Genomic DNA, 27832 nt, shown 5'->3' on the forward strand with positions numbered 1-27832 from the left:
AGACCAGAACGTTTGCTACTGCAGACTTTGGCACATCATGTTTTCATGTGTGTAATGAGATCGGAGTTTCACTCGTTGTGCAAAAGAATGGAGATCAGGCTCAGGAAAAGCTGTAATGTAAAATCCTAATGAGTCTTTTTCAAGTCTTCCTGGGAGTTTTCTACTTGCTGTATGACTTTGGAAGTTGTAATTACAATGCAATAAGAGAAATTCTTATTCACTTTGTCACTTGCTAGTGCAACAAAATTAAGAGCAATTGATGCACATGGCCTGACCAGGTGTGAAGCAACAAGATTTCAGCAACAAACAATTTGTCTGTTTACACTGAATGACACAATCACAATTAACTGCCAATCAGAATGGTGTGTAGAGTGTTTGTACGCTCTCTCATACTCATAACGCTTTGCACAGCATAAAACGTGTACCTTGAATTTCACTACCTCCATGATGCTACATTACACAGCATGCTTTTTATGGTTTTCCTAGTGCGGCTCGAGTGTTGTGTGGTATTAGCAGCAGGACAAACTCCTGATTTAACATTGATTAGAGACTGATTAGGACATGATGTTTGGTATGTAATTAATTCTTATCTGTGTATGTTATCATATCTTATCTGCTTCAGAGAATGATGGGAAATGTAGTTGACAAACTTGTCGCCTCATAAACTGGCTAAATAAGTAGTATTTTCTTGCCATTCTGACTAATATTCATTCAACAGTACACAAAGTTAATCATTCCGACAAGACACAACTCTCAACAACAAACTTTTTTTTTCTTTTTTTAACCGTTGCCGTTACACATTATACATGCTCATTATATATGATGCTTGTTTGCATAAATCAGGTCATGTCTGAGTCTGTATTGTTTTAAGAGATCTGTGTGTATGTATGTCTATTGTCGCCCCTTGTTTTTGCTCCAGATAACTCCAGACTGAAAGTTTCTCTATTTATTAGCTGCCATATGGAGCAACTCTAGCCTTCCCCGTCTTTGATGGACATCTGTTGCTTCCGAATGGGACACATGTAGCAAACATGTCCTCTGTAGGTCACTGGTCAAAGATCAAACTTCTTTAAAAGGTAATAGTTGAAGCCCCCATAGCCCCCCTCCTCTCGGTCAAGTCAAGAAGTCTCTTTCTCCTCCGCTGGGGTGTATTTTTGGTCCCTAGATAGGTGCCGGGATCTGAACATCTACTCAGATTTGGTACAGCTGCTGTGGTGGTCACTCTACCTCTGTGGAATGGCACAGTGGTGGGGGGAGGTTCCACTAGGCTGCTTTTATTTAATAAAGAATTGGGGTAAAGAGGGAGGTGGTATGGCTCTCTAGGTCAATTGGAGTTGCCAGGGAGTCTGGAATGCCTCTCTTTCTCTCCCTTCTGTCCCTGCTGTTGCCCTCGGAGTCAATGGGAGGTGAAAGCTGGTGTGTCCACGCACATACAGAGCCTGTAAGAATTAGGTTTCCCTTTCTAAGCCATTTGTGTTTTTGTTCTGTACAGGGATTTGGGGTTGAATCCTTTAATTCTGAGTTTTCTTGACTTTAAAAAGTTGCCTCAGCAACTACAGAAACCTAAATACTTTATGTGTGCATTATGCTTTGCTGTTATTTTGGTCTTAGGGCTTTGTGAAGATTTCAAAAAAAGCAATAAGATTTCTGATAACAGGAAGTGGTGACATCACATGTGACTGCGTCACACAGCAGCAGCAGCGCTCACCTGGGCTCTTTGTGTACAGTTTGTTCACTTGTTAGTGACTTATTTATTTATGCTCGTCTGTTTGGACACTATGTGAGGTCTTGGTCTTTATGTGGTTTCCAGCTTTTATGTCTCCCTACATTCTACCAATAGATCCTTGAATATGGGCTCAAATTACACATCCTAAAACAAAAACGGTGTGACTGACACTGCTATATTGTGTGTTTAAAAAAAATGATCCAAATGTTCTGCTTTGAACGTGAAGGACCACTGATTTCCTTTATGTCCTTTAGAGAGATACACAACATATTGGATATTGGCCAAAGTCCCTCTGTGGTAAAAAAAAAAAAATCAAGTTTTTAATGTTGTTTATATGTCTATGTTGTGTTTTTAAAATGCTTTAAGACAAACCATGTGCAAATTCATAAGTCAACATCATTGCTGAGTATTTTCTCTTTAAAACTGCAGTGATCTAAAGACGGTTTCAAAAATGCGGTTTGAAGTTTCTGGTGTTTCTTATGTCGCAAACTACCTTGTAACCAATCACGTCAACGTGTGGGTGGGCTTTAGCATGTTTAGCATGCTGCGAAGCAGGGGAGTCTCGAGAAGACATACCGGTAATTTTTTTTTTGTTTATATGAAAAATTAGGTATATTTAGCAATATAGGGTGTGTGTGATATTACGATATATTACGATGTTATGATGAACTTTATGCCTGACATTCATGGTTTGTGTAACATTGGCAACACATTATTAGCTGTTTGATAATGTAGTCAAGCAAAAGGCTAATCATATTAATTACCGTTATGTGTCCGACGTTGTAAAAAGCGATACCATTGTGCAGCGTTTACCTCAGTAAGTTGACCGAGTGGATCTCTGAGCTTGTGTGAGTGAGTGGAGGCGGGGCTAATTAGCATATTCTTAGATCTGCGTATACTAAATGAAGCAAGGGTGTAGAGTTACATTCAAGCTATTTTAAGGCATGATAAAAAAAAATTACAGGAAAAAACGTATAAATATGTCATTTTGGTGGTCAAAGATGAGTTTTTAGAGATAAAATTATTGACTACAGGGGGACTTTAAATTAACTTAAATATGAAACACTGCAATAAAGATTAAAGTTGGTATGAAATGAAAATATACCTAGCATCTAGCGATGCAGTGCAGGTGAACCATATCTATAGGGAACGCCGTTGAATACGTGCTCGCGTTTTACTTTCGCTTTGAATAGAGAGTGGTGGTGCTGAGCGCCAGTTCTTCAATACAAGACATTTGTCAGACGTTAGGCTCTGTTGTGCAACGAATCCTCCGACATGGTCTTGTCAGTCATCTCGTCACATGATCAGTGATCTCTGATTCCTGCTGCACTATGTACAAGACTGCAGCTCATGTAAGATGAGCTGGATGGGATTGAAGCGACTGTTATCCAACTGAATTAAATGGTTTTTATTTCTATAAAAAGCAAAACGACAGTGGAGGCGTAATGTAAACTTAGCGGTGGCATATTCTGTCCTAATTTCACCCTCATAATCAATCATGGCAATATCGTGTGACACATCGCCACATTTTAATCTTGCGAGATCTCGTGGCATGAGATCTCTCACACCCTCATATGCAGTATATCTGGAGCTTTTGAAAACACGCCATTCTGAGAATATAAAGAACTGTTTAGGTTCTAATGTTGTCTGCAGTGTTTGTACAGGAGCTCAGTGGATTGGGCTTATTTTAACCTATCTACCATGTGGGTGTGTGTTCATGTACAGAGCAGTAGTCAGCCTGTGGTTTATTCCACAGGAGGGTGAATATAGAACACAGGGTCACTTAGTACACATAGAAATGGGGCCACAAATTTGGTAAAATTGACCTTCGCTTTCAGTAACACAAACGGGTATAAACAAACGTAGACATTTGCTATTTGAGCAATCTAAATCAAGCTGTGCCAAAGTCTAAATCATAACCACAGCTCAGGGTGAACATGTGGCATGATCTGGTCTGGTGAATTAGATATTGATCATTTGTGGGTTTCTCCATTGCATATTCTATGAAGAACCCTCAGGCGAAACTGCAATCTGGGTCACTGTAACAGAGGAGAGGACCACCATGATCATTGATCAGCCCCTTTTTGGCACCAGCATGTGTGTCAATCATGACAATGGGACACATTTGCTTCACTTTTCTCCAGTGTAAAATTAGAAAATGAAACTTGCACTTTCTCCAAGCTGCTAAGACACATTTACTGAAAACACATTTCTCAAAACGATTAATACAAAACCATAACTTTAGACTATGAAGTAACTTTAAGCCCATAAAACATTCAGATACACTGAAAACTCATAATACGCTTTATTTAAAACAATGATGATTAATAATTTTAATAAAGTTTTTCAGAGCAGCATGGATTTTGTACATTTCAGGTGCAAGAACACAATTTTTTTGTTTTGTATTTGTCTATTGTTTTGGGAAAATGGTGCCTCGTTTGAAGATATGCGTGTTTGCTGAGAAAATTTATATATATATATATATATATATATATATATATATATATATATATATATATATATATATATATATATTATATGTGTGTGTGTTTGCAATAGGGCTGTCATTATATCAGATTTTCACTACACTATTGTCGTGGCCAAAATGATTTACAGTAATGATTTTATCGTTATCTGTGAAAAAATATATCAGTAAAATCCAACCAATTATTTACAGTATTATTGTATGTGTATTGTGTAATATAAACATTATTATTAATAATAATAATAATAATAATAATAATAATAATAATAATAATAATAAGAATAAGAAGAAGAAGAAGAAGGAAAAAGAAGAAAGAAGAAGAAATAAGAACATATAATAATAATATTTTTAAAATATCCCTGTTATTGTCATTTCTGGTATATTGCAACACCCTAGTTTGCATATAAACTAACACATCAAATGTAAAAAAAGTAAATTTTATTAAAAAAAATCTAAATCCCTTCCAAAGAACCCATCTGGGGCTCTGTTTAGATTTACAAAATAAATGACTGAAATACAGATTTGCAACCATAGTTTAGTGAAGTAAGCCTTTTGTATGCGTTTGTTTATTGTCCAGCAACAGTACAGTCTCAAACATTCTCCGGTTTCTCGTGTGAAGTATTCTTGCGTTTCCTCATTCCTGTATCTGTGATGGCTGCAGTCTCAGAATGGAACACAATGGCTCTGAATACTCCCGTTACTCACTTCTATTCATCTGAGCTTGGCCTATTCTAGTCATGTTTGTATTGTGATAAGCATGAACGGTCAATTTGCTTTGACTTTCTACCCATCAAACTAAATATTTATTTGCATTTGGAATCCAAAATAGCATCCTTACAGGGAGCATGTACATACTCAGTGACCCTGAACAGTTTATTACAGAGATTCATTTTTCTGAGACCATTAGTTTTCTGGTATTGTCTCACTGGGCAAAGAAGCAGCTGCTGATGTTCCTTGATGTTCAGTGGAAGAAATGTGATTGGCAGTAGTGTTGATCCCAGAGCTCCATCACTGCTGTGTTATTGATTTATTTCTACTGGAGAGGGGTCCCATGGCCCCCCACAGCCCTTTTCTCCATCCACCCTTTCATCTTAGATGAAGAGTGATGTGTACCTTTTTCTTTTTTTTTCTTTTTTTTGTCAATACTCAATCCAATATTTCTCATGTTTCTCCTTCTTAAAGGTCCCCTAGAATCAAAAATTGAATTTACCTTGGCATAGTTGAATAACAGGAGTTCAGTACATGGAAAAGACATACATTGAGTTTCAAACACCATTGTTTCCTCCTTCTTGTGTAAATCTCATTTGTTTAAAAGACCTCTGAAGAACAGGCGAATCTCAACATAACACCGACTGTTACGTAACAGTCTGGATCATTAATATGTTTGACCCCAATATTTGCATATGCCAGCCCATGTTCAAGGCATTAGACAAGGGCAGCCAGTATTAACGTCTGGATCTGTGCACAGCTGAATCATCAGACTAGGTAAGCAAGCAAGAACAATAGCGAAAAATGGCAGATGGAGCAATAATAACTGATATGATCCATGATAACATGATATTTTTAGTGAGATTTGTAAATTGTCTTTCTAAATGTTTCGTTAGCATGTTGCTAATGTACTGATAAATGTGGTTAAAGTTACCATTGTTTATTACTGTATTCATGGAGACAAGAGAGCCGTCGCTATTTTCATTTTAAAACACTTGCAGTCTGTATAATGCATAAACACAACTTCATTCTTTATAAATCTCTCCAACAGTGTAGCATTAGCCCGTTAGCCACGGATCACTATCAAACTCGTTCAGAATCAAATGTAAACATCCAAATAAATACTATACTCACATAATCCGACGCATGCATGCAGTATGCATGACAAACATCTTGTAAAGATCCATTTGAGGGTTATATTAGCTGTGTGAACTTTGTAAATACACTTTTTTATAGTTGAGAGCTCGGGGGCAGGGAGCGCGCGATTTAAAGGGGCCGCAGCCTGAATCGGTGCATAGTTAATGATGCCCCAAAATAGGCAGTTAAAAAAATTAATAAAAAAAAATCTATGGGGTATTTTGAACTGAAACTTCAGACACATTCAGGGGACACCTTAGACTTATATTACATCTTGTAAAGTTGGTTCTAGGGCACCTTTAATTCACGTCAAAGCGGAATTTTGTCACATGATCGTTCAGAAATCATTCTAATATGCTGATTTGATGCTCAAGAAACATTTTTGATTATTATCAATGTAGAAAACAGTTGTGCTGCTTAGTATTTTTGTGGAAAGTCTGATGCATTTTTTTTTATTTTTATGATTGTTTGATGAATGGAAAATAAAAAAAAACAGGATTTATTTAAAATAGAATTGCAAACCCAAAACTTTTGAATGGTAGCGTACACATAACATATAATTTAAATACATGAAACTCTATTCGCAGTGCATTTGACTCCTGTAATGGGACACATTTTAACAGCAGGAAGTAATGTAGGGTGGGACTTGGTTTTATCAGTGGATGTGATTAGATGGAATCATGTTAGGTTATGATATAATTGGATTTGATTGTTCCCAGCCCGTACAACTTTGATCATGTCAGCAGAAACATAACATCAGATGTGAGGAAAGTAACATTTTGAACTTATTTTCCCCATAAAATAACATGCACTGATGAAACCGCACTGATCAATATAAGCAGGAACATTTGTGTAAAGAAGTAAGTGGAGTTAATTTTGATTTCATGTTGTTTTTAAGATCAGTTTAGACTATTTGTGTCAAAGCCATTCTGAATGCCAATGTCCACTCCCAATATATAGATAATGATCATGTGTTGACCGCACTGGCTCATAATGCTGAAGCCAGCAGGGGGTGGGTAGCCCCAGAGCCAAAGGTCTGAACAGTACAAGTGCTCCTGTCCTACTTTACCGTTCAGGCATTGTTCCACATGGCAACAGAGGAAATGAGCTCCAACTATTCTGACCAGTTGCATCATGACCTCATGCCAAACCACCATTTTTAGTGGATGTTCCAATGACGTAACAAAGTATGAAGGTGCCAAGGTTATCGTCGTTGTCCTGATTTTACAGTGGAAAATGCCATTTGAATGTTTAGTGAAGTTTAGGAGGCCAGCAAAACCAGCACTCCCATATTTCCTCAGTGTGAAATCAAAACATTGGTTTCACGCTATTCCTTCCGCTCTTTTCGCTTTGATTTTCCTCCTTTTTATTACGGGTGTAGCGCTGAAACCCTATTGTAATTGTTAAAATTTCCAAGGATCAGCATTCTCCCATAAAAGTGATCGGGCAGACCAAACTGTAAGTCGTAGAGACGTGAAACTTTTGAGGGCTGGTAGTACTCACACCGTCTACAACGTCACCAAGGCTCGCCCGGATTGGCCTGACGGGGGCGCTACAGCAGTCAAAAGTACGAAATGGCTCAACTCCTTAAGTGTTCTTATAGTGTCTCAAGTGTTTCATATCGTTGAAATCCCTGGCTCAAGGTGGACACGATGCATGCCTCGGATTCGCTCATCGTTCTATGAAATTTTCAGGTATTTACTTTTGCTAACTAGTCCTAGGTTTTTGGCCTGGTCAGAACCAAACCTGTGCAGTGAGATTCTCTGGAGCCTGATTGTCAATAATTATCAAAAAAAGGTTGAAATTTCAATTCACTAATTCTAAGGGCCGCCAAAACATTTTAAGTAGGGGGAGCCACTTTTACTAAAATAGCTACAACTCATGAATGGAATGAGATATTTTCACCAAACTCAGCACACCTATGTAATAACTTATTCTGTGGTCATGCGAAAAGGATGCGGTGACGGGCTACTTGATGGTGCTATAACAGCAAAAAAAAAAAAAAAACTTGACAATGGCTTGACAAAGTACTTCACCGTTAGTCCGATTGGCTTGAAAATTGGCATGCAGTGTCTTTGTCCAAGTTGCCATGATTGTCTATGGGGACATTGACATACCTCAAAAAAATGTCCGCCATCGGCCAATGAAGTTTGAGCAGCTGTCAGACAAGGTTAATGGTGGTCGATCAGAATGAAACTCACTGGGCATGTTTGGCTTGTGTATTGCACAGTTTTTCGCACAAGTCCACAACATTCATACCACATGGTAGAACTCCTCATTCTGAGCAACTTTGCCTCTAGGACCGCCGCTGTACATCGAATCGTTTGTTAAATATTGGAGATTGGAGCTTTATAAACCATATATTTCCTATGGTAAATTATTGGCTGTAAATGGTCTTTTCCATCTATGATCGAGATGGTTACAGGCTTGCTAATTTAAACATTATACTGTACCTTTTTACACATGTACTTAAAGGCCTTAAAGTGCTTGAACCCTGATAATTGCTGCTCGCAGCTATATTAGAATTTTGTGTTCCTTAATAGTCATTTTGTTTTCAAAGGGCTTTGGCTAGATTAGAAGTTGGGAGGTTAGTCTTTCAACCAACACCTTGCTGGCACTCTGATATGGATACATGTCCATCAATAATTTACTTCAGGCAGGTAATTTTCAGTAATGATGCAGTTGCAGGTCCAGTGTCGTCTTGTTATTATCTGCTATGATGAAAGGTTATCTTTGTGGTGACATTACATTTAGAGTTGTTCTCTTTTTGTTTTGTGTATTTGCAGTAGTTTCTAAAATGGTAATGTATCTGAAATCATGTAGGAAACTTAAGTTCCCTAAGCCTGTCTCTGTTAGGTAAGGAATGTTAACTGATCCTTCATCATTTTTTCCATCCTCAGCTGTTAGTTGAAACCAGATACTGATGCTGGCATGAAAGCCTCCTCGTCTTGCATATGACTCAAATCTAGTAATTAGCCTGCTTGAATTTAGCAGCAGTGATCAGGTTAACCGGCCATTAAAGAATGAGGTGTTTATGAAGAGACCGCCTAACGTGAAACTACTGCACACGCCCCATCATGGTGCAGCTGTCGAATCATCAAACACCGTAAAGAGCTTTTTCTCCTCTCAAGTTGAAACGTGCACCTTTATGTAATTATACACACCAGACTGGCTGTCAGTCAAAAACACTTAAGTTTCTTCCCAGAGTGCCTTGCTTGTTCCTGTGTGCATAGTTATCTCAGAAGTGGTTTTACATCAGTGGTCCTGAAAATACAGGAACGACAAGAATACTCAAGTGGATTGTAAGGTTCGTCTTGCATATATTGTAAAGAAACATTAGTTTTGATGATATGTAGAAAATGTCTGATGTAGGGCCCTACGATTTCCGCAATGCAAAAAACGTGGACGGAATCTCAGAATCCTGCCATAAAAACGAAATTTACTATTTATTGCGGAATGTCATGGAATTTGTCAAATTTTTGATGAATGAATAAAAAACAGGCCAGCACACTTAAATCAAATTAAATCGCGATATAGATTAGTGTCTGTGAATATAAAACCGCAAAAAGACTATTTAAATGAATCCTGCATGTCTGTGTCTCTGAAATGACGCAGAAACGCGGTGTATATACTATATTTTTTAAGGAATAATCTCAGTTTTTCTTCCATGTTTTAATTTTAACAGTAAAGCTCTATTGTTTGACAAAAAAATTAATTTCATGATTAAAAAATAAATGTTATGCATTCATTTGATTGCCAGAAAAGCAAAATATGCAACAATTTCAGAATTGTTTTTTTTTTTCATAAAAATACATTTTTTATTTAATGCATTTCGTTTTTTTAGAATTCAGTTAATTAGACATGCTTTTTGATTATTATAATGTAATTAAACCATTAAAATGGAATCCAGAAAACTTAGAAAATTAGAAAACAGAATTTGGTAAAAATAGAATTTGAGGGGGAAAAAATTACGTACAGTATATCAAAGGGCCCTAAATGTTTTATAAATTATTAAAATTTCATTTAAGTACCAGTTATGATGTCAAAGCCTACTGGTTCTTATGTCCCGTGTCTCATAACAATCCAAAGAGTTTATCTGCCAATTAACTGGTTTAAACCAATGTATTAGGCTAAAACTCCTTTACCTATAAGTTTTTGGTTCGTTACATTTGAAGTATTCTCAGTGTTTGTGAGGACGGCAGTAAAGAAAGGAATGCTCGCAGGCCTCTGTTTTGACAAAGGCAGTGTGGTCTGGCCCTGGCCTCAGCTGGGGCGGCTCTATTATACTGGATGAGGGTCATGTCTCTGGTCTCTATACACAAAGACCTCCCCTGGGAGTCACTCCTGTGAGATGAAGATGGAGTTGTCAGCAGGCGGTCCAGGCTTGATGATGTCAAATGGGATAGCACACTTTCTCATTAGCTGTGTAGCCATGCACTTGGGTGAGAGTGTGTGTCCATCTGCCTAGTGCCTATAGCATGACATGAATTTGTTAAAACTAGGGATGTACAGAACCACATATTTGGAAACTGACTAGTCAGTGGGTTGCCTTTTATGTCTAATCCGTTGTAAGGATGTCCTGTTTAATCAGGCTTGTTTACGTGCAGATGTGTTCTTACATTCAAAAATAGTAAGACAAAGCACAACAGAATGGAACCAAACATGGACTATAATATCAATTTTAAAACTTGGTTCACTTCAGAATTAAAATTTCCTGATAATTTACTCACCCCCATGTCATCCAAGATCTTTGTCTTTCTTTCTTCAGTCGAAAAGAAAACATTCCAGGATTTTTCTCCATAAAGTGGACTTCACTGGGGTTCAATGGGTTGAAGATCCAAATTGCAGTTTTAAAGAACTCTACATGATCCCAGCCAAGGAATAAGGGTCGTATCTAGTGAAGCGATCGGTCATTTTCTTAAACAAAACAAAAAAAAGTGTATATACTTTTTAACCACAAATGCTGGTCTTGCACTTTTTTTTGTTTGTTTTTGTAACGCCGTTTTGACTTAGTCTTTGCACGTTCGCTTTGTAAACATTGGGTAGGTAATGCGTGGCACATCGCAGAGCAGTGCAAGAAGAGATTTTGTAGTATAAAAAGTATAAAATGTTTACTTTTTTTAGAAAATGACCAAACGTTTTGCTAGATAAGACCCTTATTTCTCATTTGGGATCGTGTAGAGCTCTTTGAAACTGCAATTTGGACCTTCAACCCGTTGAACCCCAGTGAAGTCCACTATATGGAGAAAAATCCTGGAATGTTTTCCTCAGAAACCTTAATTTCTTTTTGACTGAAAAAAGAAAGACATGAACATCTTGGATGACATGGGGGTGAGTAAATTATCAGGAAATTTGAATTCAGAAGTGAACTAATCCTTTAAAATGATATAAAACACATTATTATGTATAAAATCATGTTTTATGTGAATGTGTAATATAAATAATCCCCACAAGATCTGTGATAAAGCATGGTTCTGCTTTCAAAAATGATTCTCGAATATAATTTCATGTCAGTTGCACAGAAACAATAAATCTGGTGTGTAATTCTGTCGCTGATGTCAGTGCTCTTATCTAAGTGTGTTTGGGAATGAAGGGTTTGGTCAATTAGACCTGTTTGGTCTTGTTCATTGTGTACTTTTGTTGAGCTTTGTTGCCCTGGAGGCCATTGTGCCTGAGGTCAAGTCCATTAGTACATGGGCACACGTACACTCCTGCATGTTTATTCCCTCAATTCAGTCTCTTTTTTTTTCTTTCCTCCCCTTTAAATATTTTTTAAATATTGCCTAGCTCATATTTTCCCTGTATGTTGGAATTTGATGTTCTCCACCCAAGACGTACCTCGTCTGGGGCTGCTAATGCATCCCATTTCCATTTTGATTTCCTGCCTGTCTGTTTGTGAGTAGGAGTTTCCTGTTCCCACGTTACCATTGACCCTGTTTTAGGTACTTGTCCCAAATATTGACACCCAGCCTGCCCGGCTATCTCTCAGTCTGATTCGTGCGTACTTCGTCCTTTTACTGTTGCCTTTTTACATAGGTTATTTGCTTAAGGTGCCATCACAGTGCACTGAAAGTTTCCATGTCTACCCATTTACAATAAGCATGTTTTGTTTTTTCTTTCAGGAGCATCTTCAGCAGCTCATCGTCATGAACCTGCCCAATGTGCTGGCCATTGCCAAGGACCCATTATCAGGTATTGCTCAGTCATGGAATTATAAATAAGCCACTAGATTGTGGTACAAAATGGGTGCCTTTCTGGTTTGACTAAGTACATTTTTAGATTAAAAATTGTAAATGTTCTATAATGTTCATAAACTGCATTGTTTCAATTCAGCTACATTTAAATATATGTACAATGAATGTATTTATATCTTCAGAAAGCTAACTTTTATCTGGATCAGTTGCTGTATCTTCAATATTGTAACTATAAATCACCTACTACCACTTACTGTCATGCCCCAAAGCAAAACGTACACCCTACTGATCAAAGCTCCTCATTTACCACCTCACTCGCACACACCAGCCTTCATAAACACCCTTTCACCTTCTGATATGGGGGCGTGCGGACAAGGTTCGGGCTGTCTGGGGAAGGAAACACGTGTTGTGGACCTTGTAATGGCAGGAGGAAAGGAAAAAGGCCAGAGGAAGCTTCTTGGGACCAAGCCCAGCCCTGAGTGCTGACTGGGGATCTTGCTGTTGACAGCAGAGCAGCAAGAGACATGAAACCAGAACAACTAGGAAATATGGTCTGGGATTAGTCAATTATAAAGCTTTAATCTGTCAATTTACAAAGTTATTTGACTGTAGAATGCTGCAATGCTTGCAGTCAGAATCAAGAGAGCTGTGTAATAAAAAATGTATAGATGGTGTTAGCAAGTGATATAGAGTAAAAATATAGAGTAACTTTGCCGATTTTTCAACCCCGCTTTGTGTTGTTACAATGTCCGTAGTGTATATACGTGTATTTCTCAGTAAAAGCTTCAGGGCTTTTGAGAAAACTCCAGCATTTTTGTATATCTGCACACAGGTGGTCAGATCTGCTGAGGTTTATTAGCAGAACAGTTACTGTAAGGGTAGGTTTATCACTGAAAAAAAACAAAAAACATCATGGCGACAGCTTTCTTACCTGTACGCAATGATGTTTTGCTTCGGGTGGAACTGACAGAACGGCAGTTTCTTTCAGTTTTTCCCTTCCGTATGGTCTACAATACTTTGTTCATGGTCATCCAGTTGGAAATTTTGGCTACAAACATGGGGAGTTTTCAGATTTTCCGTCATGTAATTCTTGCACCCAGTAACAATGCAAGTTGACAACGTTAAAACTAAAAGTTTGCCAAGAAGTATTTCCTCCTAAAGCAAGGTGGGATTTGGTCAAGCGTATCCATTAGGGTTGGGCATCTAAGGTATAATGCCGATCCGATACGCATCTCGATACAAAGTATCCGATCCAATATATTAACGATACATGTGTGGCATTTTGCGATGCAATACGATACGATTCACACCCATATCACGATACGATGCGATAATTCAGCACTAGCTAATTAGATCAAGTTTATGTGGTGATGTGAAAGAGGATGCGGTGCCATTGAATTAGTTTGATTATTTATTAACCAAGTAAAACCAATACTTTTTTACAAACTGACTTTTCAAGTGAGATATCAGATTAGTCGTACTGCCCGTGTATTTTACAGATGCGTGGCACATTTTACAAATTGCATCTGTCTTGTCAAGTCGTCCGTCTTTCTTGTAAAATCCATAGTGTTCCCAAACTTTAGATTTAAAATTCAGTGGAGGATAAATTATCTCGGCGTCCGACATGTTTGTTTTGCTTACTCCTCGCGCTTCCTGACAACTACCTTTGGGTGCATCACTGGCTTCATCCGCGCAGCTGATACACTGAGTTGTAGTCTACACACATCCGCAAGTCCGTTGCTTAGGCCTACTTTATGTAGGTCGATTAAATTATGCGCAAAAAACAGGTTTACAACACTTGTTAATAAATAAAGAAATACATTCTGTATTAAAAGGATAAGCTGTATCTCGGAAAAAACGATGCATCTCGCAAAAACCGATGCATCTCGATTTGCTTCCAAAATTTCATTCATCCTCTGCTGCTCTACCGATGCACTCGCATCGTGCACGCGCATGACCGCGTATCGATACATATCGGTTAATCTTCCCATCCCTAGTATCCATAGCAGACTGGTGGGATTGACCTTAGACAGCATCGTGCCCAGTGCATTATGGGTGTTGAAGTTTCCTACCTATTCCTACCTAGCAGCGAGGGCTGGGACAATACATAGAATTTTGATTCGCAATATAAAGAATCTGGAGCGATTCTGATATTTTATTCTGATATTGCGATTCTCTCTAGAATCGATTCTGAACTTAGTTTTCAACAGCAGAAGGCACTACTATACATACTTTAGAAACACTCATACACTGTCTGGTTTCAGTTCTTTTACACACACCACTTAAACCTAAAATAATCATTCATAAAGTTCGAAAATGTTGAAGCGAATTACAAAACTCATGTCATAAAAGCATTGCAAGTATAGGTGCAAGTATATTTAACCACTCACGTGACTCAGCCGAATGTACGATAACGATCGCTGTCTAGCAGTTTTGTTCATCAGCATTTGAGTGTGCGGCTAAAAAGTAGCCTAGAGCGCCATCTGCTGTTAAAACTAAGCTAAGAATCGATTCAATCGTGAAAATATCAGAATCGATCCAGATTCATTGTATCGATCGAGAATCGATGTATTGTCCCAGTCCTACTAGCAGATTTATTAAAAGCCCATTTTTCCAGCAGCGAGGTACCCCTTTTAAATTGCTTATTGAATATATTATTAGCAAATATACTACTGAAGATATACTAAACTTCTGTAAATACTGTAAAGATGATGATACACAGGGTAAACTTTTTGAGCAATGTTGCCGGGCAGTGTTGCTTGTGCACTTTCCCATTGAGAATGGGCTACAAATTTCTATCTGGATACTTTGGATCGAAATGTGTTGCCCATTCTCAATGGGAAAGTGCCCAAGTAACATCGCTTGGCAACATTATCCGGCAACATTGCTCAAAAATTTGCCCCGTGTATCATCACCTTAAGTTTTGCATTTAAATTGGTGTCATAGGTGACCCATGTACAGTAGACTATTGACAAACACATATAACAGGCCTTTGTTATAATGAGGTATGTATCTGATCTGCCGTTTGACCTTTGAGTATGTGCATAGACTAGATTTCCTTCTCTGCTCATGCTTGCTACTTACAGAATGCTGTATAATGATTTTGCATATACAAAATTAACCCTTATCGTGGTTATGGCGTCATTTTCTGCTTGTGATGGGTTATCAAAACAGTCTGAGATTCACTTTTTTTCTGGTTGCTGTATTAGAGTTTATTTATGTAAATTTTGTTCTGTGGGCTACTGATAACAACATTCTAGTTATGAAAAGATGTAAGGGAGTAATGTTTTCCACAGAAAATGACTGTATTATGAATATGTTTCACAGAAGGCCTGGTTTTTACATGCTGGTTGATGTGTTTCTTATCTTGCCTGTGCAACGTTTAGCTCTCTGATGTTTGTGTTTTTACATTCAGCTTCACTTGTAGTGGACAATAGTAATTTCCCCACGGCTGGTAAAGAGCTCCTCCTCTGCTGTCTGTGTAAAGGGGGGTACGCTGTAGGGTGGGGTGGCGTTGAGCAACAAATGGTTGCCATGGCGACAGCACCCCCACACCCACTCCATTCTCTCCAGAGTATTTATTAGTCTAAGACTGCCAGACACAAACAAACTCACCAACACACACAGACACAAGCTTCAAAAAAGTAATACAAAATAACATGATCTCAAAGGGTTTGTGTGATTTGTAAAAGAGTTGATGTGTTTAGTTCTTTAATTTCTGTTGTTTTATTTATAGTACCTTTATTCTCAATTCTTATTTTGAATCCCTCAGGTAAAAGCATGGAAGAGTTGAAGAGACTGCTGTTGCTGATACTGGGCTGCGCTGTTCAGGTAAACTGCTTGAATTAGCAGAAATCTCCAACCCACATTTTGAGACCAGTACAGGAAATCATATCCATATCACCATGCCTGGGCATGCCTCTGCTTTTCCAAAGTAAAACTAACACACGCTCATTATGCTGCGAAATCAAGCATCTATTCAGATATGTCCCAGATAAGTTAGCAAAGATAATTTGGTTAGATTTGCTAAAGTGTTAGTGTCTCCTTTTCCTGAGCATTGTTCCTCACAGTGCAAGCCTATTTGTCCCCACACTTTTAGCCCCCTCTCTAGCTGGTTTTTCCTGTTCTATGAATGGATAATAAACAGCTCACATTGATTTAGAGCCTTAAACTTCACAGCGTAACATTTGCCTGCTGATTTGCTTTCTGTTCAGAGTCTCTTTGAGCTTGTCTAATCCTCCACCATAACTTCCTCTCACTGTATTCCAGTCACGAGGCACTCAACTCAATCCCTTTTGAAAGTGTCCCTGTATTCTTTTATTCAAAGGCGGGCTCAATCTTTGACGTGATTCCTGCGCTTTCATTGCCAGCAGTTTATTTGACTAATCACTATCATTAAGTCATACTCATGAATTCTTTGGCAGAGCTTATTTCATAAATACACTGGATAGTTATTTCCTTCTTTGTTCATCTCTTCCCCTTGCTCTTCCCTTTTTCTTTATGTCATCAATCTTTGTTTCCTTTTCCTATTCTCCTTCCTTTCTCCCTTTTTTGTTCCTTCACATTTATCATCATTTCCTATTTCCTTCCCCTTCCTTGTCTTCATCCTCTTTCCCATTCACATCCCTTCCTTACCTATTCCCATTCCATCTTCTTCTCCTTCCGTTACCTTCCCCATTCTCTTTCTTCCTTCTTCCTGTTCCCGTCTTCATCCTTTTGGCTTTCCTTTCCCTTCTTATTCTCTTCCCTGTTCCTTTCCCATTCATTTTCCTATCCTTTTCTCTTCCATTTTAATTTGCCTTCCTCTTTGAATACCTTCCCCTTTCCCTCCCACTTTGCTTTTCTGTCCCTTCTCCATCCTCTTTCCCTTTATTTTCTTTCCCCTTTCTGGATCCTTTCCTTTCCTCTTCCTCTCTCCCATTTTTTCTATTCCCTTCCCTTTTCCATTTGTCTGGCTATCACAAGACTCAATTTAAAATTGAACATTGGTCTGGGGAGTTTGCTATGTATTTCCTACTGCACAAGAGGCGTGATCAACGAGCATTATTCACGCAATTGGATAGTCCTTCAACCAATCAGATCAACGATCCGGGTGACGTACTTTTGCAGAGCGATGCAAAAACTCCAGACAGGCTTGGTTTGTATTGGTTTGTAGCATTGATCAGCGGTTTGCAGAAGCAGCAATGGCATCGAGTGCAGGTTGTGCAAAAAAACATGAAAGTGAGTGGTATTTACACCCAGTCGAGCGATTGGTTTGCTAAACTAGAGAAGTCATTTAGCATCGTTGAGAGGTTAAAAGGAATTGGATTGACGGTCGTGCGAGAGATCGTGTTATACCCGCCCAGAGCCATAGAAAGAGCTCTGTACCCGCCAATAGCGAGCAAGGTGGATAAGCCAGTCTGTGATTGGTTCCCGCAAAAGTGTAACAGATGCAGCAGAAATGAATGTACGGGTTTCCAGACTGAGTTGCCGGGCGAAATCAAATCGCCGGCAGATCAGGCTGGGTTTACCCAGTCTATTTTTCCATCCTTTCCTTTTCCTTTCCTCTTCTTCTTTTCCTTCCTTTTCCTTTTCTGGTTTCCCTTCCTTCTTCCTCTTCCCTTTCCTACCCTTTTCTTTTTCCACTCCTTTCTCCTCATTCCTCATCCTCTTTCCTTTTCTTTTTCCCTTTACCTTTCCCTTTCCTATCCCTTCCTTTTCCCTTTCCTGTTCCTTTCCTATTCCCATTTCTTCCTCTTCTCCTTCCGGTACCTTCCCCTTTACCTTCCTCCTTCCTGTTCCCGTTCTCATCCTTTCGTATTTCCTTTCCCATTCATTTGCCTATCCTTTTCTCTTCCCTTTTAATTTACCTTTCCCTTCCTCTTTGTTTTTCTGTTTCTTCTCCATCCTCTTTCCCTTTGTCTTCCCTTTTCCATTCTTTCCTTTTTCGGATCCTTTCCCTTCCTCTTCCTCTCTTCCCTTTTTCTATTCCCTTCCCTTTATCTATTCCTCTTCTTCATCCTCTTTCCCTTTTCCTTCCTTCTTGTTTTCTCATTTCCACATTCCTTCCTCTTCCTTTTCTGGTTCCTTCCTCCTTCCTCTTCCCATTCCGACCCTTTTCTTTTTCCTTTTCCTTTCCCTTCTCCTTCCCATTCCTCAACCTCTTTCCCTTTCCTTTTCCCTTTCCCATCCTCTCCTCATACCTTTCCTCTTCCCTTTCCATCCTTATCCTCTTTCCTAATTATCTTCCTCTCTCCCAACAGTGTGATCGTAAAGAAGAAATGATTGAGAAGATCAAGCTGCTTGACATTGAGACACAGGCTATCATCGTGACTCATATTCAAGAAGTGAGCTTCCTGATGTCAGCCAATAATATATATAATATATATCATAAATGGAGCATGCATTTGAGGCCCAAAATTTATTTCTGATTACAGGTAACTCACAACCAGGACAATGTTCTGGACCTGCAGTGGATGGAGGTTGGTGAGATGCCTGCTGAGCAGTTGGACCCTCTGTCTAGGACCATGGCCTTTCACCTACGTAAACTCATAGACGAGCGAGATGAGTCTGCTGAGGTATGCAGATCTTACCAGCACCAACTACAGTCAGCTATTTTTTTAAGAAGTTGCTTTAAACTTCTAAAGAGATTGATCATAACTGATTAGATGCTGATAGCTCTGTTTTGTGTCCTTAGCTAATCATAGAGCTGACACAAGAGAGGGACTATCTTCAGTCCCAACAGCCTTCCAGTCTCTTGGGCTTTTCTAGCCCTGAGCACACATCCCTATCCCCCGTCACCCTACTGTCAAAAGAAGATCGTCAGCATTTGGCTGTGGAGCTGGCCGACACAAAGTCCAAACTACGGCGCTCTCGCCAAGAGTTGTAAGTGTGTTTTGTACAGTTATGACTTTTTGTTTTCCTCTCTGGGTTCAAACTTCACTGGGACAGCTAGCTTCACTGACAGCACTATCAAAATAAAAGTCCTGCTTCTGACATAGAAAGCAGAAAAACTTATCAACCGATGTCTATAATTAAAAAATGACAAATATTAGCTGATATTCTGGCATTGGCAATATATTGGTCATCCACTAGTTAAGCCTGTGAGTATTGTAAACACTTACTCTTGTGTATGTACTTTCTACAGAGAGGAGAAGACAGAGCAGTTGATTGATGCCAAGAACGAGATTGAGCGCCTGGATGCAGAGATTCAGAAACTCAAGCAGGAGGTATCTCATCAAGACTTTTAAATTCACTCTTTTCATGGCTGTATCAAACTGGGAAACACTTTAATGAAGCTTCAGTGATCAGTTGCTATCAACTGTTGTGTTTGTGTATGAGCAGAACATGCAGTTGCTGACAGAGGCACGTTCGGTGCGGGTGTACCGCGATGAGGTGGATTCTCTAAAGGAGCGTGCTGGAAAAGTGGATCGTCTAGAAACTGAATTGGCTCGCTGCAAAGAGAAGCTAAACGATGTCCATTTCTACAAGACGCGCATAGAGGTAACAACACACCAACCTATATTACGTTTCCATTTTAAAAACTTGCATTGTATAAAAAAGACACTCTTTGTCATTACCTGGAAAAAGCATAAACTAGCCACACACCACTTTAATCTGAAGGGGTGAAATTGATTTCTTTGTGAGGTGACTGATGTACAGCTGCCTGCTGAGAGTCCCTGCTGCTTTTATTTCTCAGATATAATGCCTCAGGTGTCCGCTGAGGCCCTGAGCTGTCACTGACAGCCCTCTGACTCTCTCAGTCTGCTGTCGTCATGCACTCTATCACTTTTGATCTTTTCTTTTTGTCCATCTCTTCATTTTTCTCTCTTGTCTCTCTTTTGTGCGCAGGAACTAAGAGAGGACAATGTGACTCTGCTGGAGACAAAATCAATGCTGGAGGAGCAGCTTACTGGGGCCAGGGGGCGCTGTGACAAACTACACGAGCTGGAGAAAGAGAACCTTCAGCTGCGCTCCAAATTGCATGATATGGAAATTGTGAGTGTTATGGGAAATTATTTTGTTTGTGTTTTATACATGTTAATCTTTACACATCTTGGAATTCAATTTGGTTTGGATTCACAACGTGATTGCGCAACAATTCTTCATTTATCTTTTTTTGTTTTGTAGCGTAGGGGCAATAAATCATACTGTAGACCTAGCTGATGCATTTAGGCCTTTCTAAAGTATATGAAAGCTTTGATACTTGATACTTGAGGGTTCTCTGGAATTGACCACAAGAATGCCATTGTTGCTTCAGATCTGTGAGTGGAAAAATGCATTATGTAACGCATGCCATATTCCTGACCTATTTTAGTTTAAGGCGTGTTCACACCAAGAGCAATTTGTCAAAGCAACATGATTTTTGTCATTGCAACAATGCAATAACTGCTTAGCAATGCATAGGAACTTGCAGCATGCTAGAAGCCAACTAACAGTAATTATCACCAAAGCAACTGGCTGTAGTTTCCTTTTTTTTCTTTTTGGAAGATGAATAATTTGAGAAAACATTGCAATGTATTTGTGAATCATTCCCCCCCAGCCCTAAATGTATGGTTTTTCCTTTTTTATGGGTGTGGTTTAGGACCGGGACAGTGATAAGAAACGCCTGGAGGAATTGCTGGAGGAGAACATGTTGCTGGAGATCTCTCAGAAACAAAGCATGAATGAATCGGCTCACCTTGGCTGGGAATTGGAGCAACTGTCCAAGAACAATGAGGTCAATGAAGGTGAGTCCACTGCATTGCTCTCACACTGAAGGTCAGTTTGAAAACCTCTGAGACAATGTCTTGCGCCCTGTTTACATCATGTGTTTTGGTCAATTGGATCACACGTGGACCACTGTAAGTACAAGTGTAAAACGTCTTGAGCTGGTCCACCTTCGACCACTTCCAGAGGAACTCATTTGATTGGATCTAATTACCTAATGCAAAAACATTATGGGAAGCACGAAAAAGCCGATACATCTTAATACCAGGTGTAAACAGGACTTTAGTCGAGAGATTCTGAGACACTACTCTTGAATATTAGATTCTGTGTTTGTAATAATAACCCAACATAGAAAGGGTCACATGTGCTGATGACCTATTTTCTGTTTGTCAGTTGTTTGTTTTAAGAACCCATCCCAATGCAAATACTCTTACCAGAGAATCTTGCCGTTTTATTCATGCAAAGTGAACAAACGCTCGTTTTCTACTAATAGAGTATTTGAACCTTTTTCTGAAAACAATGAATCTCTCATTTGTGCCTGCTTAATGGAGTTTATTAGCTCCGAGTCAGTGTTATCTTGAGAGAACTGGTAACTGAAATATCTCTACCCTCAGGCTGTTTGTAAGCCGTAAGGCATGTATACATGTTGTTTGACTCAGCACCTGCCTACTTACCTTTCCTCTGTTGAACACAAAAGAAGATATTTTAAAGAATGTTGGTAACCAGACAGTTGACGGTAGCCGTTGACTTCCATAGTATTTTTTTCCTACTATGGAAGTCAATGGGTGCCATCAATTGTTTGATTACCAACATTCTTGAAAATATCTTCTTTTGTGTTCAACAGCAGAAAGAAACTCGTACAGGTTTGGAACAACTTGAGGGTAAGTGATGACAATGTAATACCTGTACAGTAGGGTTTAAAATCTGAGACCACACTGACAATATGGAATTTAACATCTAATTTATTAAAGCATTATTTATTGATAATTAATTATAATACATAATCAGTAGGACTTGGAGCTGATGTGCTTCTATTAAGAAGGCTCATTTTTGGCTGACGCTCATAATCTGAATTAGATATATTGGTGGTAGTAGTAATCTCAATTATCTGCATTGTTTTGTCTTCCCCTACAACAGCCCGTAAGTCATTCGTGTTTGAGCTGAATGAGTCCGCATCCAGCCGACTCTTGAAGCTGGAGAAGGAGAACCAATGCCTTCAAAGCACAATCCAGGAGTTAAGAGAAGCCTCCATCAACATGGAAGAAGGTCAGCTGCATGCAATGGAGCTGGAAAGAGAGAATCAGAGCCTCAGCAAGAAGGTACATCTCTTTTCTACATTTGCTATTTACTGAGAGCCAGAACATTGAATACTGATGAGATCTCTTCTGTGTTGTGTGTTTTAGTTGGAGCGTCTGCAGTCCCAGTTGGACCAGGAGAAACAGACAACTCAGGACATGGAGAACCTTGGAGAGGAGCTACTAAGGGAGAAACAGAGACTGGAGAAAACTCTAGAGACAATTCAGGCAGAAAAAGACAGACAGGTGAATATCTAAAGAAAGAAAACTCTTATGTTCTGTAACATAATGATCATATGACCCGTGGTGGCAAAATGAGTTTGAATGCGCATGGGCTATTTTTGAGCTACAGGCAAAACAAGTGAAAAATGTAAATTTTGGTCGAAATTGAGGTTTTCACAAAAATGAGTTCATTAAGCAATCCAAATGCTCCAAATAGCAATTAAACATCTAAAATTATCTTTATTTGTACAGTATGTTTTCTGAGAGGAGTACCTTTCCTTTGACCATGAAAAATGCTGTATTTCTTTGCTCAATTCTTAACAACTGGCGCTTCCCTCAGCACAAGTTTGGTATCGTTTTAAAGCGCAGCATTCAAACTTTGTGAATATTCAGCGAATTCTCAATGGCATGAGTCTGAACCAATGAAATGTGATTTTCAAACTCATGATGATGTAAACAAAACGATCTTACTCGCGCTGACTGACAGATCCAAAGCAAGCGCACAAAGACGCCTCAGACAGCGCGCAAACCCAATATACATATTTACACAGAATTATAGTATTTCAAAGTATGTCTTGGCGAGTATTTACGTAAACATTATCTGTTATGTCTTAAGTGAATGTTTGGTTAACTGTTGGGGAAAAACATCTCATGTGTAACATTATATTACATCCGTAATACAGTAGGCCTAGCTATATCTTATATCTTATAGAGATGGGTTTTGACTTGATTTGTGCCAAATTTGGTTTTATTACCAGGGATTTTAAGGTATGGTTGCTAGATGATTTTGTTTTGGAACCTTCAGAAAACTCGATTTTTCTTAAAGGTGCCATCGAATGGAAAATTGAATTTACCTTGAATAATAAGAGTTCAGTACATGGAAATGACATACATTGAGTCTCAAACTCCATTGTTTCCTCCTTCTTATGTAAATCTCATTTGTTTAAAAGACCTCCGAAGAACAGGCGAATCTCAACATAAAACTGACTGTTACGTAACAGTCGGTATCATTAATATGTACGCCCCCAGTATTTGCATATGCCAGCCCATGTTCAAGGCATTAGACAAGCCAGTATTAACGTCTGGATCTGTGCACAGCTTGATTTGATGTATGCATGCAGCATGCATGACGAACACTTTGTAAAGATCCATTTTGAGGGTTATATTAGCTGTGTGAACTTTGTTTATGCTGTTTAAGGCAAGCGCCAGCTCCGGGGGAGGGGAGCGTGAGGAATTAAAGGGGCCGCAGCCTGAATCGGTGCATAGTTAATGATACCCCAAAATAGGCAGTTAAAAAAATTAATTAAAAAAAATCTATGGGGTATTTTGAGCTGAAACTTCACAGACACATTCAGGGGACACCTTAGATTTATATTACATCTTGTAAAAAACGTTCGATGGCACCTTTAAAATTGACTTTGCTGACTCTATCGACTTCAAACAGATGTAGCTCAGTCTTTTTTTGTTTGATTTTGAAGGTTTTTTTAGAATGTGAGAATAACAATAAATAATTTTTGAAAATTTGCTCATTGCGACTCATTTTGCCAACAAGGTCACATATGAATTATTCATTCATAAACTCAATTTGTTTGTGTGTTGGGGGTATTAGATCTCAGAGTTGGAGCAGGAGAAGGAGCACCTGACCCAGGCAGTGAGCTCCCTTCGCAAGCGTGCTCAGGTGAACAGCGAGGCTCGTGTGAGGGAGGTGGAGACAGAAAACCGCGTTCTCCACCAGACCATCACCGAAACGGGTGGTAAACTGGCTCGCCTGGAGGCTGAGAAACGGCAGGCGACTAAAGAGATAGACTCTCTCCGTGAACGAGGAGAGCGATGTGAGGAGATGGAAAGGGAGGTAGCACGTCTGGAGCGAGTCCGAGAGCAGCTACAGCGGGAAGCTGCCTCCTTAAAGATTGGCAGTGAGCGTGTGGAGGCCCTGGAGCGTGAGAATGCTACTCTGGAACAAGACAACAGGCGGCTGAAGAAGCTGGCTGACACTGCACAGAATGCCAGCCTGCGCTTGGCTGTTCTGGAGAAGGATCACCAGCAACTTGAGGAGGAGAACCTAGAGCAGAGGCGTGCGTTGGAGACCCTGAGGACGGCAGCTGCTCGCCTGTCACAACTACAGCAGGAACATGCCGAACTAGAACGGGAACACGAGGATATGTGCCGCACGCTGGAGGAGCTCCGCTCCCAGGCCAAGAGGAGCGAAAGATTGGAGATGAGCTGTGGCAGCCTGAACCAGGAAAACCAACGGCTCCAACAGACTCTGGACAACAGCGCCACCAAGATCCAGAGTCTAGAGGGCGAGCTGAGGCAGAATGAGGCGGAGAAGAAGGATCTGCGCCGAGAGTTAGAGGGCTTGAGACAGACTCTGACATTGGCGCAAGCAGTTGAGAAGGAGAAGAGAGGAATGGAGCAGGAATTGGGCCAGGCGGAGAAGGAGAAGAAGCAGCTGGAGAAGGAGGGACGTAGGTTGAGGCAGCAGTTGGAGGCGAAGGAGGCAGCACTGGAGGAGAACAGCCTCAGGCTGGCCAGCATGGAGAAAGAAGGCACAGCTCTCAATAAAGAGTTAAGCCGCCTCAAAGAGGCTGCAGGGAGACTCAAAGAGCTGGAGAGAGAGTACAAAGACCTGCAGAAACAGGCCACAATAGATAAAAAGACTCTGGCCACACTAAGAGAGGTATGACACATTTAGTACATCAATGACATATAAGAGTGTCTATAATAAAAATAAAAAAAAAACAGGTTTCCATCTGGTATTAAGATGAGTTTTGGTCAATCGGATCACAAATTAGCAAAGGAGACGTATCCGTTTGCATCTGGTATTTTAATCTCTCTTTTTTCCACTTTCGTCCACTTCTGTCCTGATTTCTTCTAGTTGGGGGTCTATGGGCAGGTAAATGTATGGGTTTTTTCAGATGTTTCGATCTAATGGACAGTATAAGCTTGCGCAATTTACAAATGAACATGGCGGAAAAACATTTCTGCTGTGATAGCTGCAAGACCAGCCGAATGCTGTTGGAATGGTGAGAAAACATTTTTCATCTTCAAACCTAACTTTGGTCTTCAGCCGACAAAGTTTAAATCCCGTCGGGTTAGCGCACTTCCCATAATGTTTACACATTAGGTCAGGTCTTTAGTGACAGTTTGAACACATTCGACCACATGAGCATCTACACCACGAAAGCAATCCAGTCAAATGCATTTTTGACTACCTCTGGAAGTGGTTGAAAGTGGACAAGCTTAAAACGTTTTACACCCCATTTACACCTGTATTTAGCGTCATCCACTTGAGATCTGATCAACCAAAACGCATCTTAATACCTGGTGGAAACAGGGCCTTTAAAGGATTAGTCCACTTTTAAATAAACTTTTCCTGATAATTTACTCACCCCCATGTCATCCAAGATGTTCATGTCTTTCTTTCTTCAGTCGAAAAGAAATGAAGGTTTTTGATGAAAACATTCTAGGATTATTCTCCATATAGTGGACTTCAATGGGCACCAAACAGTTGAAGGTCAAAATAAGTTTCACTGCAGCTTCAAATTGTTCAACACAATCCCAGATGAGAAATAAGGGTCTTATCTAGTGAAACCATCGCTCATTTTCAGAAAAAAAAAAAAAAAAAAAAAAATTATATAAGTTTTAGCCATAAATGCTCATCTTGAACTAGCTCTCTTCTTCTTCTCTATTAGAATTCCAGCAGTGTAGACACTGCTAAGCATATTACTGCCCTCCTCAGGTCAAAGTTTTTTTATATACAATATGCTAGTTCAATAGTATATAAAAATTAGTAAGACCCTTATTTCTCATCTGGGATCGTGTTGAACAATTTGAAGCTGCGGTGAAACTAATTTTGACCTTCAACTGTTTGGTGCCCATTGAAGTCCACTATATGGAGAATAATCCTAGAATGTTTTCATCAAAAACCTTCATTTCTTTTCGACTGAAGAAAGAAAGACATGAACATCTTGGACGACATGGGGGTGAGTAAATTATCAGGAAAAGTTTATTTAAAAGTGGACTAATCCTTTAAGTCCCCCTCTAGTCAATAATTTTATCCATTAAAACTCAGCTTTGATCACCAAAATAACATATTCAAATGTCTATTCATGCCTTAAAATAGCTTGAATGTAACTCTACACCCTTGCTTTATTTAATATACGCGGAACCATGAATATGCAAATTAGCCCCGCCTCCACTCACACCAGCTCAGAGATCCAAAGAGATCTCTTGAGAATCCCCTGCTTCACAGCATAGTAATGATATGCTAAGGCCCGCCCGCACTTTAATGTTATTGGTTACAAGGTAGTTATGACGTAAGAAACGCCTGCAATTTTAAACCACGTTTTTTTCACTGCAGTTTAAAGGAGAAGATACTCAACAGTGGTGCTGACTTAAAACATATGAAAAACACCATTAACAACATTAACTTGATTTTCACCACAGGGAGACTTTAAAAGTGTTCTTTTCATTGTGCTCTTTGTATATTCATGTTGGTTTCCATCAGCCAGCAAGTAAAATGTAACGGAAGTATTGACAGATCATTTCTTCTGTATTTTGAATATATTTTGATCCAAGCCAAACTGATTATCAAAAATGTAGGGAGGAGACTTGGTTCTATCTGTCAGTTGTTGACTGGATGGAGGCAGATCTGAATGCAAACTTGAGGTCGATTTTGAGAAAGGCGCACTAATTGCTAGTGATCAAGTGAGATTTGTGTGTCCAGACTAAGGTTGTCAAAAAAGTACTGGTACTTTGGTACCAAGTCGGTACTGAAATGTTAAAAATGTGACAATACCAGCATTTCCCCCTAGCATTTGAACACTGTTGAGCAGATTCTGACTAACTTAAACACCTCTGATTGGCCACTGTGTTGACGCGCTCAACAGATATGTCTGTGATTGGCTACAATGATCAACGCTTAAAAAATGGGGCCTGCTTTCAAATGCTCTTCTGTGTATCTGTGTAAGCGCTCAGTGAAGAGCGTGAAAGATTTTTATTTACAACATGTTTATGAAGCGTTGATTATTGTAGCCAATCACAGACACATGTTGAGCACATGAACACAATGGCCAAACAGAGGTGTTCAAGAAGTGTCGTTATATTTTTAACATTTCAGTACCGACTTGGTACTGAAGTACTGGTAACTTTTGACAACCCTAGTCTAGATATCTGCATGGGTTGCTTTGGTAAAGACTTGGGTGTACCTACGTATGTTACGAGGATTTCTAAACAGGTGCAGGAAAAATGGAGGTGCATCATCTTGTTCTCCAAATAAGTCAATTCATGATGCAGAACTCCTCCATCACGCAAGAAAAACTCAGCAATGATGGAGACTTGTATAATTTCCATTCCATGCCAACTTGAAGACACT

The 27832-nt window shown here is 39.4% G+C and overlaps 1 protein-coding gene across 1 annotated transcript in view; it reads left to right on the plus strand.

Annotated features, from left to right (window-relative positions):
- ccdc88c (coiled-coil domain containing 88C) overlaps positions 1–27832 on the plus strand; it is an 80517-nt gene that overhangs the window by 16357 nt on the left and 36328 nt on the right. The window contains exons 4-15 of the mRNA XM_048192329.1: positions 12179–12248; positions 16023–16081; positions 18493–18576; positions 18667–18807; positions 18927–19114; positions 19377–19458; positions 19574–19732; positions 20081–20227; positions 20814–20958; positions 22076–22257; positions 22342–22479; positions 24065–25135. Coding sequence (XP_048048286.1) covers positions 12179–12248; positions 16023–16081; positions 18493–18576; positions 18667–18807; positions 18927–19114; positions 19377–19458; positions 19574–19732; positions 20081–20227; positions 20814–20958; positions 22076–22257; positions 22342–22479; positions 24065–25135 — 2466 coding nt within the window. The remainder of the gene's footprint in view (positions 1–12178; positions 12249–16022; positions 16082–18492; positions 18577–18666; positions 18808–18926; positions 19115–19376; positions 19459–19573; positions 19733–20080; positions 20228–20813; positions 20959–22075; positions 22258–22341; positions 22480–24064; positions 25136–27832) is intronic.

The sequence above is a fragment of the Megalobrama amblycephala genome, linkage group LG5 (genome assembly GCF_018812025.1).
Source record: "Megalobrama amblycephala isolate DHTTF-2021 linkage group LG5, ASM1881202v1, whole genome shotgun sequence".
NCBI classification, from domain to species: domain Eukaryota; kingdom Metazoa; phylum Chordata; class Actinopteri; order Cypriniformes; family Xenocyprididae; genus Megalobrama; species Megalobrama amblycephala.